Here is an 11,402-nt window from a genome sequence, read left to right on the forward strand (position 1 = left end):
CCCCGCGCCCTTGGCACTGTCCCCAGACCACAAGACTCCAGAGGCAGCTGGCCCTGGGGGGCAGTAAGTATGGTGGGGAAGATGGAGAGAGGGGGAGGAGAAGGGGAACAGGGACTCAGAGGAGGGGCAGGAGTTAAAGAAGAGGCACAGACGGGAGGCAGCAGGATGGCCAGACATTGATACAAAACACAGCTTTATTTGAGGGCCTTAGTCTCTAAGGGGGTGGACAGATAATAGAGGTATAGGGGGTGGGTGAGGCATGAAGACGTTAGAGCTCTGCGGAGCTGTGAACAGGGAACTGGCCACTCTGACATCTGGAACCACAGGGCAGGGAAAGGTCCTGGTGCTGGCGTGGGGTTGGGGGCACCAGAAAGCCAGTGGGCAGGGTTGGTGCTAGACAAGGTTAGAGGCTGATGCAACAGGCCCTCTTCTCACCGGGGCCTGGCTCCTGCCCAGCCTGGGCACTGCCCAGCGTGATGGCATTGGTCCGGGTGCTGTTCTGCCTCTGCTTGGACACCTTTGCAAAGATCTCTGAGAGGGCAGAGGGCAATGATCAGGTCAGAAGAAGATTTAGAGCCCATGCTCCCCATATGCATACCATATGCCCCTTTCTGAGTACTGGGGGTGGCCGCACTTAAAGGAGGTTTTGCTGGAAGGAAGTGGAATTTGGGCACCTGGTTCCTTCTACTTACCTGGGTGGAGAAGGACTAAGGCTCAGCTCCCTGGGAAGTGTGGCCTTCTGGTTCCTTCCCTAAGCTCTGGGCTGAGTTGGGGGCACTAGGAAGGGTCTGAGGGGCATGCTGGGAGGCTCTGAGGTTGTTGGGGGCCCATAAAGGGGCTGAGGAATCAGCTGGGGTGAGAGCTGGGTGTCTGCATTCCTACCACCACCCAGGGATGGAATGGGGGTGCCAAATGGAGGCAGGGACTCTAACCTTTGAGGACAGTCTCAAAGGCCAGCTCAACATTGGTGGAGTCCAGGGCTGAGGTCTCCAGGAATAGCAGCCCATTGTTTTCTAGCAGAAAAGGAAACACATCATTAATTGTGGGTGTTAAAGGCAATAATAATAATAATATTTACTTAATATTTACTATGTGCTAAACCCTGGGCATGTGTAGCTCATTTATTCCTTAAAACAACCTTGAGGTAGGTTTGAATACTATCCCTTTTTTGTTGTTGTTGAGGAAGATTCACCCTGAGCTAACATCCGCTGCCAATCTTCCTCTTTTTGTATGTGAGCCACTGCCACAGCATGGCCACTGATAGATGAGTGTATAGGTACACACCTGGGAACTGAACCCAGGCCACTGTAGCGGAATGCTTCTGAACTTAACCACTGGCCACCAGGGCTGGCCCTACTATCCGTTTTTTGTAGAAGAGGAAACTGAAGCCCAGAAACACAGAGAGAGTGACTAAAGAGCTTGCTCAGCATCCCACATCTAGTAGCAGGCCAAGGGATGTGAGGCTGGGCCGTGGGACCCCAGAGCCTGCACCCTTAACCACTATATCTTGCTGCCTCTAAACCCCAGAAAACTCCCAGGGAAAATGTGACTGGAGATGGTCAAGGGGAGCCCACCAGCTACACTTAGGATCTCTGAGCGTTGCAGGGTGGGGCTGTCTTAAAACCAACTATAAATAATTGCCCCTAAAGACAATCTCAGGGCAAGTGGTGGGACATAACGAGGGACACAAGGTCACAGAGGGGAAGGGCTGGACATCCTGAGGAAGAAGGGATGGGGGTAGGGGATCCTATGGAGGAAGTCCAGGTTGGGGCCCTAGGGTGGGAGCAGGGGCTGGGGAGGCAGAAGCTGCGATTGCGTGGGTAGTGTTGGAGGGGTCACACTGGGTCGCGATGGGCTCTCACCGGCAAACATGCGGGCCTCTTCAGTGGGCACCTCCCGGGCCTGGCTGAGGTCACTCTTGTTACCCACCAGCATGACGACGATAGTGGCCTCGGCATGGTCGTAGAGCTCCTTTAGCCAGCGCTCCACCACGGCATAGGTCTGGTGCTTGGTTAGGTCAAACACCAGTAGGGCCCCCACTGCACCACGATAGTACCTGTGTGGGGGGTAGAGGGGTGGACAGAGGCAAAGTCAGGGAGGACAGGCCCAGCCTCAGAGCAGAGCCTCAAGCCAAAAAGCCAGAGATGAGTACCAGAGATTGGGAAATATGAAAACTGGGTCCAGGGATCCAAACCCAGATAGGGCAGCCCAAGGATCCCGTGCTCCATGCTGAGAACCCTCCAGGGATTCTGATCTTGGCTCCCGTCTTCCTTCATAGCCCATCTACTTCCTTCCTTTGTTCTGATTTTGCCCCTGCCATCCACCAATGCATACCTGAGCTCTGGTCAAATCTGCTTCCTGGGAGCTCCACCTTCAAGATCTTCCTCACGTGGCTCCTTGACCCACAGTGCCCTCTTCTCTCTTGTGGCCATCTTTCTAGAACTAGCTAAATGGCTACCCCATGCAGCGATCCCTGATTTGACCATCTGAGGCATCCTTGCAAGAACCCAGCCTCACTCCTAGAGTTAGATGGAGCTTCTTTGGTGATATCTAATTACTCCCATTTTACTGATGAGTCCACTGAGGCTCATAAGAGGTCAGGTGACCCATCCAAGAGTGATGAGTATGTTGTGCTGCTGGGTAATGAAGCCCCTGACTCTTGCTCCCTGCCCGCTGGAAGGTACTGTCCCGCACCACACACACACAGACCATCTTTCTCACATTTGGCCTGATGCTGCTTCCGAGGCGCTCTGCACATGGTGTCACATGTGGCGTAATTTTCTCTGTGTCCTCTGAGTCTTTGTAAAGTGCAGCTGAGGGGTCCAGCCCTTTGCTTTTGTGGTTAGATGGCAAAGCACTGTGCAGAAGTGAGGGGCACTCTCAATTGGGGAGCCTGCCCTTATCCCAGCTCCACCCAGCTTCTTGTTTTTAAACAGGGATTGATGGGAGCATCTTACTCCCATGGTACTTTGAGGATGACATAAAATGCCCCATGTAAAGTGCCTTGTACCTCCCTGGGCACAGAGCAAAGACTTTCAAGTGGTGGCAATGACTCTTGTTTTTAGTCCCAGCAGTCAGCATCGCTACATCCTGTCTCAGACTCTTTGTGGCTCACAGTACTGTGTCTCCTCAACCAGCCATGGCGCCCAGTGATGCCACCCACGGAGCACACTGCTGAGTGCCCTTGCCTCCTCCTCCTCCTCCACCTCTCCTCCAGAGGTGCTCCCTGACTTCCCCAGCACCCCCACACCCCAGCAGTCCCCCGGCCCCGGGCTCACGCCGAGGTGATGGCTCGATATCGCTCCAGGCCAGCCGTGTCCCAGATCTGAGCCTTGACAGCGGCGGTGCCCAGCATGACAGTGCGGGTGGAGAACTCAACCCCGATGGTGGTGCGGCTGTCGTGGCTGAACTCATTGCGCGTGAATCGGGATAGCAGATTGGTCTTCCCCACTCCTGACTCGCCGATCAGCACCACTGAAGGAGTGGAGAGATAAGGGCTGAGCTTGGAGCAGAGCGGCCCTAAGCTCGCCTGAGCTTGGAGAGTCTGCCCGCCAGTAAGGGGGAGCTGAGCTCAGAAAACTGAGGAGGGAGCAGAGACTGGGGTCTGCAAATCTGCGTGATGCGTCTGTGAGTTTGAAATGGGCTGAGGGGCTTTAAGGGTTCTGGGCTGGTCTGTTGAGACGGGCTGCAGAGTTAGCCTGGGTTTCTGCTGATGGAGTGATGTCTGTGGGCTGTTTGTGGGTCTTGGTGTTCAGGGGTTGTGTGGAGAGGTTAGCAGAGTGTGTGAATGCGGAGAGAGATGGCAGGAGGTCTGGGGGGGAGGGTGCACATTTCTGGACTAGGGAGTATGAGAACATTGAGCACGTTTCTATGTATATGAGCTGGGAGGACAAGTGGGGGGTTTGGTGTGTGTGTTTGCATGGGAGCAGAGGCGCGAATAGAAGTGTGAGTGAGGAGAAAGTTGGCAGGTGACATGTGTGTGGGTGGGGGGAAGGTATGCAGGCGGTGTGTAAGAAGTTAGGATCCAGTTGTCCCCAAGGAGGGGCAGTCTTGCATATTAAGACCATAGGGCTGGGTGTTGGACCAGCTGTGTGTCCTTTAGCAAGTTATTTAACTTCTCTGACTTTCTTCTTCGTATGAGAAATGGGAATAACAATAGTGACTATCTTATGAGTTGTTGCAAAAAGTAAATGAGATATTGCCCAGGATATAGTGAGTGTGCAAAACTGTTACTGCTGGGATTGTTGTTGGTAGGCCAGAGCTTTTACTTTCAGGTTTTCAGGGACAAGGATCCATCAGAGGGGCCGTGAAGAGCCTTTGGGCTGGTGGGCAGCATCCAGGGCCCAGCCTTACCATGGGTGAGCTGGGGGCTGGGGGAGAGTGTAGGGGGCTGATTAAGTATGACCCGTAAATTGCACCGACACTGAGCTGAGCATCCAGGGTTAGAGGAGGCCGCCCAGAGTGGTTCTGGAAAAGCAGGCTGATGCCCTGGGAGCCACGTATTCTGGGGGCTCTGATCCCCACTCAGCCTCTGACTAGCCATGTGACCTTGAACAAGTGGCTCACCTTTTCTGGGTCTCAGTTTCCTTGTGTATAAAATCTATAAAGGCCCCCTCCAACTTTAAAAATTCCTTATTTGTGTAGGACAGGAAAGAGCTGGGAGGCTTATGGGTGTGTGTGTGTGCTCCTGCCTCTCCCCTACTGGGAACTTCATCCCCATCTCATCCCTCTGGTGGGTGGGCTCCTAGCCCTACCCTCAGGCCCAACAGCTTCTGAGGGCAAGGATTTTGGAGTCAGACAGACTTGGGTTTGAATACTGACTTTGTGACCTTTTGTAAGCTACTTACTCTGTCTCATCCTCGTCTGTAAAATGCAGATACTAATTGTTAACACTGATTGAGTGCCAACTATGTGCCAGGCACCATCCTAAAGGCATTACCCATATTAATTCATTTAATCCTCACAATGCCATGAAGCAAGTACTGTTATCATTCTCATCCCATTTTTACAGACAAGGGAACGGAGGGGGTTAAATGACTTGCACAAGGTAACACAGCTAGCCAGCTAGCGTGGTAAACGCAGAGGTGTGCTGCCTGGATCCGGCTTCAAGGAAGGACTGGCCCCCAGCTGCAGACAGTGCAGTTGGCAGACAGCCTCCAGCTGTCAGCTCCTTCAGCATGTGCTCCTGGTGCAGAGAGCAGCTGTACCTGAGGTCATGCCTTTCCCGGGCAGCCCACCTCCAGTGCCGGAGCAAGGTAAGGGGATCACAGAGCTCGCTGCCCTTGGCCGAGGCTTTGTGATCCTGCGCTACAGTTTGCTTCCTGCCCAGTCCTGTTTCCTCCCCCTTCCTTTCACTGGTGTTGATCCATAATAAACATCTTATACCCCAAACTTCTTCTCAGTGTCTGCTTTGGAGACCCCAACCTGCAGTACTGAGTAAGCGGCAGAGCTGAGATCTGAACTCAGTCTGGCTCCTGACCATGATGCTATAATGACCATTATGCTTTCAAAATGGAAGATAACTTTTGGGGGTTGTTATGGTGATTAATGAGCTAGCGGCTGGCACATGCTAAGGGCTCAATAAACAGTAGTTACTAGTGGTCGTACTGCCCCAGACTATTGCTAGCCCTTCCCTGGGCTCCCCTTCCTGGGAAGGATGCCGGGACTACAGGTTCCCCAACCCCAGATGCCTGAGAGTCCCAGCCGGAGAGAGGGCGGGGCTGAGGCTGGGAGAGGCGTGGGTTGGGGTGGCAGGACAGGGAATCATAGCTCCGCCAATCCACCCTGCCCAGAAGGAGGCGTGGAGGTGGGGTGGCATGGGGAGTGGGGAACAATAGAGAGGCCAAGCACAGGGGCTGAGATAAAGGAGCAGGAAAGAAACACGCACACTTCCAGGGACAGCCAAGTGGAACCCAGGGCCTGGTATTTGGGCCCAAGGGGTCTGCCAAGGGACAGCAGACAAGACCATGGCCCTAGGAGTCCTCTGGATCCTATTAGACCCTGCTCCCAAATCGTTACAGCTTCCCTATGTCTTCACTCAGCCCTATGATGAAATAGATCTCTCCTTTCCTATACATCTTCCCAGGAAGATGACTTTCTTTCTTTTAAGTCTGCTTGTTTCCCCTTTTCTCAGGAGGGAAGTCCTCTCTGAAGTCTGATCTCCATCTCTTGTGCTGCAGTGGCTGACTATTCCTAGGGATTTGGGCTTCCTTTAGGCATGGGGCAGAGGAGCCTAACTCGACACTATTAAGGAGTGATCACCATCATTATTTACAACAGTAGAGCATTCTAGCAGCTCCAGGACTTTCGCCCCTGTAATCAGACCCTCCCTCACCTCCTGCAGCTTTCTTTCTTATCCAAAGGAATGATGAGCCCTGGGGGGTCCTGCTAAGAGATAAAAAAACAGGAAGGGGCCGTCTCTGGTTTGTTGGTCTCTTTCTGGGTCTCTCTCAGGCTTCCTCTCTCTTTATGGACCCCAACTCACCCTTGAAGACAAAGTTATAATCTTCCTCGTTTCCGTTCCCCATCTTGGCTCCGCATGGAGGGTACAAGTGTCTTCAAGGGCAGAGGTGACGGGTCTATGCGTTAGTTCAACGCCCTCAACCCTCAGTTCTCAAGAGACCTGGATCCGCCCCTCCTCTCATTGGAGGTAAAGAAACTTCTGCAAGCCAGAGGGATTGGGGGCCGACTCGAGGCTAGGCAGAGCCTAGGGAGGCTCAGCTCTGGCAGGTGGGGGTGCTGCAAGGAAGCTGAGAGGACGGAAGCTGAGAACAGGAAGAGCAGGGCGGCTGGAGACCTGGGGCCCAGGTGGGTGGAGAGACGATGACGTCAGACAGGTTAGACAGGTTGGGTGTGTGCTCTCAGCCTGGGCTCCTGCAAGCAGGTGAGCAGGCTCCAGAGGGTGATAGTGGGGGAAGCTGGGACAAGGACAGGGCCTTCAGAGAGCCAGCTGAGGACTGAGTACGCATGGCTAGGCTCCTGAGACCTGTGGCCAGGGGGGGCCCAGCCACCAGCGAGTGAGAAATAGCCTCTCAGGGAGCAAAAATCTACTTGACCGCCTGCTTTTCCTTCAGAGCCCTTGCAGGGGTTATCTGGGGGCACCATGGCAAGGGCTGTTGGGGCAAGGGGCTGGGGCTGACGGGATGCCAGTCACCCTGCCGTGCAGAGCTCTGGGAGCTGCATCTCCCATACAGCAACTTCTGCCCCTCCCTGACAGCCCAGGGCCTGGGACGGGTAGTATGTCTCACCCTGGGTGGAGCTGGAATTTGCAACCTACCTCTTCTCTGGGATGGGTCCCTTCCTACAGCACTGGGTAGCTCCCCATCCAGACCTGCTCTTAAGGACACTGGGTACCGGGAGACCTGGGGCGAAACAGCCAGATGGGGTGAAGAGTCTGAGTGGAGGGGCAGAATCTGGAGGGGAAGCCCTCTGAGAGGTCTTCTGGGTTTCTTTTACTCCCTCTCCAGGACCTGAAGCCTCACAACAAAGCCATCCTGTCTGCAAAGGGCTGCAAGATCTGGAGAAGGTCTATGTGAGCACGTGAATGCCTGGCAGAAGAGGAAAGGGGTGGCCCCTTGTAGGCAGCTAGGGGACACTCTCCCAACCCCAAGAGTAGAAAAGCTCCCCCACACCTCAAAATCAGGATGAAGGACACTGAATTCCCAGGGCCCTATATTCTCTTTGTTCAACATGACCTTCCACCAGCCCCTTGCACCTCTGAGCTCACACCCAAGGTTTTGCCATCAGGTGGGTGAGATTCTGCTCTGAGTGGCAGGGACCAGGGGAGGTCACACCACGGGAGAGGCCAAGGGAGTGAGGCATCACTGCCCAAAACCATTTGGTTGTTGGAGGTCCTGGTGAAGGAATGGGTGGAAATCCATCCTTGCAGCACATGAAGAATCCTATAAGAAATCCCTGCTCCTTTCTATCTCCTCTGATTGCTCCCACTCAAGAAAGCAGCCAGGACACAAGACAGGAGCTGAAGTTTATTCTTGGAAAAAACAAAGTCCCACCCTCCCTCCACAGTCCAGGAAGGTTTCCCCAGGGGGCCCTGCCCCTCCCAGTGGTCATCTCTCTTTTCTGACTCCAGCTTCCACCAACGCCCACTATGATGCCGCTACTTGGGTGAGGGGATCCTCTAGGTACTGCACCAAGGCCTGCGCCTGCAGAAGGGAGAGCAGAATCAGTCCCACACATGGCCTGCCCCTAGAGGGATCCCAAATCCAGGTCTACACCCAATGCTGAGCACCCCCTCCCAACCCCCGCTTGCTCCTGGGAGTTAGCCCACACCAGACATGGATTGGGTGACAGGTGGCCTGCAGGAAGGTGGTGGGGATGGGAACAGACAGTGATGGAGCACAAAGGCTGGGCCCAGGATTGCGGAGGGATGGGCATGTACACACCTTGGCCTTGAGCATTCCGAAGCCAACAGTCTCCTTGGCATACATACACAGCAGAAGGTTGGCCACTCGGGTGATGGCTACACGGCCCTCCTGGTGGGGACGATATCATGGGATGTGATGTTCGGCTTGGCACCTTAGCCCCCTCTTTCCCCAAGGGCTCCTCTTGAGAGAGACTCTATCTTCCTCCCATGCCCTGGGCACACGCAGGAGCTTCAGCAGTGGGGCTTTGGCCACAGCCCTGGACATGGGGTCCTGAACCCCAATTCCAGCCTCAGCACAGGCACCTACTAACCAAGTTACCCTGGGAAACTCAATCTCCCAGGGACTCCGTTTCTCTTTCTGTAACCCCAACCTCACCCCAGCTGGTGAGGGTGCCAGTACACATGAAGGAGTCTTGTATCTGCAAAGGGCTGTCCAAATGGGTGAGATTATTATTATGGGTTGACCCCAAAACAATGTAAGGGGCTTGAGAGCAGTAACCCAACTTATGCTTCTCCTCTTTTCCCATGGTAATGCTTTTCAAACTGCAGGTCTGACCCCAGGGTTAGGAGATCAATTAAGAAGGTGATCAGCATTAAAAGAAAAAAGAAGAGAAATGAAGTGCATTGCATGTTGTAAGCCGAGACCTTTTTCGCGAAACTTTTGTTTTAGTGGGTATATGTGTGCACTGGGCTCTGACTTAAAATGTACTTCTTATGGCCCAGTTGTGATCAAAGCCTTTGAAAGCTATTGCTCTAAAGCACCAGCTCTAAGCTAGGCACCCAGGAGGAGTCATCAGTTGAACTGAAATGACATCCTTGGTTGCACAGGGGGTAAGGATGAGGTAGGCAGCTGAGTTACAGTGGAATTCCTTTCTGGAGAGTTCATTCTTGGGGCCTTTTTATTTTTATTTATTTATTTATTTATTTATTTTGTAAGGAAGATCAGCCCTGAGCTAACATCTGCCAATCCTCCTCTTTTTGCTGAGGAAGACTGGCCCTGGGCTAACATCTGTGCCTGTCTTCCTCCACTTTATATGGGACACCGCCACAGCATGGCTTAACAAGCAGTGCCTCGGTGCGCGCTCGGATCCGAACCCCAGCCGCCAGCAGCGGAGCACGTGCACTTAACCGCTAAGCCACGGGGCCGGCCCCTGTTGAGGCCTTTTTAATTTGGTTCAGCAAATTTTCACTAGGTATCCAGCGAGTGCTGGGAACCAGGTGCTACACTCTCTGCCTGTCTGGACTCTGCTCCTACTAACCTCCCCATGCCACTCTGATGCCACTCCAGCCACATCAACCTTGTTGATCCTTGACCAGGCAGCATTCTGCCTCAAGGCCTTTGCATCTGCTGTTCTCTCTGTCAGAAACGTTCTTCCTCCAGACAGCCACATGGCTTGCCAACTTCCTTCAGATCTGTGATGAAATGTCACCTTTGCAATGAGATTGTCCCTGACACACATCCCCCTCTATCTCACTTCCTTGCTTTATTTTTCTCCACAGCATTTTCAATACCTAACATACTACTTTTTTATCTTATATACATATTTTACTTATTTTGTAAAACATATTTACACACTTATTTTACAAAACATACATATTTTACTTATTTTAAAGCATGTCTAAGACTAAGTTTCATTATAAATAGTTTTTGTCTGTCCTGTTTGCTACTTTTCTCCAAGTCCCGAGAACATTGCAGGGACCTAAAAATTTGTTGACTGAACAGATACAAAGGTGAGTGAGACAGTTTCTGTTTCCAAGAAGTTCACAGCCTAATGGCCACTTCCCCTTTCTGGACTTCATCTGCTTTCTCTGTAAACTGAAGGGACTGGACTAGTGTCTGGAGACTGTGCCATTCTTCCCTGAGTCTGTGAATCTGGGATGACAACACTTTGTGTCTGTACATCATCCTACGGTTTATATCCACTCTTTCATTTGATCTTCACAACAACCCTGTGTGTATTGTTTCCCCCTTAGAGGTGTGCTAAGGAAGCTCAGAGAGGTTAAGTGACTTACCCAAGGTTCCACAAATGTTAGTGGCTGGCTGAGACCAGAACCCCAGTCAGACCTCGGGTCCAGGGCTCCTCCCTCACCACCACTTGATGCATAGGGTCCTGCCTATTATAAATGCTGCTGCAGACCAACTCTTAGTAATCTTCCAGAGATCCTGTCCCTGCCCCTCCAACCATCCAGGATGGGGTCCGGGTCGCCCCCTGAGAATCCCCTTCGAGGACAGAGGAAGTAGCTCTCCTCTCCATACCATGCAGTCCATGAGAATGAATTTGAGATTGTCTTCATTAAACGCTTGGTTCCCGTTCCGGTCATAGGCGGCCCAGATGTTACTGGCGATGGCTGCGGTAACCCGGGCGTCCGTATCCCCGTAACCGGAGTAGGCCAGCAGAGATCCCTCGTTATTCAGCAGCCTGGCAAGGGACGGAGAGGGATAGTGACATGCTCAAGATCGGAGTAAAATGCCTGAGATTCCGTCCCAACTCCCGCCACCGGCGCTTCCAGAAAGCAAGGGTCTGTGCTGAGGGTGTCCTGGGATATGCCCCGAGCACCCACCACGTCGGTTTCTCTTTTCGAGAGGAGCCATCCCTGCCTGTTGCCCTGCTCCTTCTGCCACCTCCTCCCTTCCCGGACATCCTACCCTACCCCTCCCTTGGAGAGCCGCGCGCCGCCCCACTCCAGTGCTCGCGCTGGGGTCCTCAGTCCGCACTCACAGGGTGCTCTGGACACCTCCAGTGTTGGCTTGGCTTAGCACCTGGGTTAAAGCCTTGGGACGCAGCATGCCTGCGGCTCCTAACCTTGGGCTTTTGCACCCAAGATCCCGGAGTTGCCTCTTGCTGGCCTCTGCCTGCCGCTTCCCGTAGTCCAGCGGCCCTGCTCCGGAGCGTCCCGGGAGTTGTAGTTTCCTGGCCTGGCTTGTGTGGGTCTGACTCAACACCGCCCCACCGCGGGGGTCACCGGGAATTGTAGTTGCTTGTGGCCTCGCGAGGCACTCTGGGAACTATGGCTCGCC

The 11,402-nt window shown here is 53.4% G+C and overlaps 2 protein-coding genes across 2 annotated transcripts; both read right to left on the reverse strand.

The window, feature by feature from the left end:
• Positions 1-176: 176 nt before the first annotated feature.
• On the reverse strand, positions 177-6,763 carry RAB25 (RAB25, member RAS oncogene family). Its single transcript, XM_004436194.3, has 5 exons — positions 6,485-6,763; positions 3,279-3,474; positions 1,863-2,056; positions 933-1,013; positions 177-531 (listed from the first exon to the last, which is right to left on the reverse strand). Exons 1-5 carry the CDS (start codon positions 6,525-6,527, stop codon positions 404-406), a joined length of 642 nt encoding a protein of 213 aa, XP_004436251.1. The 5' UTR covers positions 6,528-6,763; the 3' UTR covers positions 177-403.
• A 1,209-nt stretch (positions 6,764-7,972) lies between these two features.
• LAMTOR2 (late endosomal/lysosomal adaptor, MAPK and MTOR activator 2) lies at positions 7,973-11,297 on the reverse strand. The gene is made up of 4 exons (XM_004436192.3): positions 11,104-11,297; positions 10,641-10,803; positions 8,403-8,492; positions 7,973-8,162 (listed from the first exon to the last, which is right to left on the reverse strand). Exons 1-4 carry the CDS (start codon positions 11,169-11,171, stop codon positions 8,106-8,108), a joined length of 378 nt encoding a protein of 125 aa, XP_004436249.1. The 5' UTR covers positions 11,172-11,297; the 3' UTR covers positions 7,973-8,105.
• Between the last annotated feature and the right edge of the window lie 105 nt (positions 11,298-11,402).

This window comes from Ceratotherium simum, chromosome 2 (assembly GCF_057802395.1).
Source record: "Ceratotherium simum simum isolate JZ-2026a chromosome 2, ASM5780239v1, whole genome shotgun sequence".
Classification (NCBI taxonomy): domain Eukaryota; kingdom Metazoa; phylum Chordata; class Mammalia; order Perissodactyla; family Rhinocerotidae; genus Ceratotherium; species Ceratotherium simum.

Coding starts and splice junctions, on each gene's coding strand:
- RAB25 (XM_004436194.3), bottom strand. CDS start 6,527: ATGGGGAACGGAAACGAGGAAGATTATAACTTTGTCTTCAAGG. Junction 3,475..6,484: donor TTATAACTTTGTCTTCAAGG/GTGAGTTGGGGT, acceptor CCACTCCTTCAG/TGGTGCTGATCGGCGAGTCA. Junction 532..932: donor CTTTGAGACTGTCCTCAAAG/GTTAGAGTCCCT, acceptor CTGCCCTCTCAG/AGATCTTTGCAAAGGTGTCC.
- LAMTOR2 (XM_004436192.3), bottom strand. CDS start 11,171: ATGCTGCGTCCCAAGGCTTTAACCCAGGTGCTAAGCCAAGCCAACACT. Junction 10,804..11,103: donor GGAGGTGTCCAGAGCACCCT/GTGAGTGCGGAC, acceptor GTCCCTTGCCAG/GCTGCTGAATAACGAGGGAT. Junction 8,163..8,402: donor TCGGAATGCTCAAGGCCAAG/GTGTGTACATGC, acceptor TCCCTTCTGCAG/GCGCAGGCCTTGGTGCAGTA.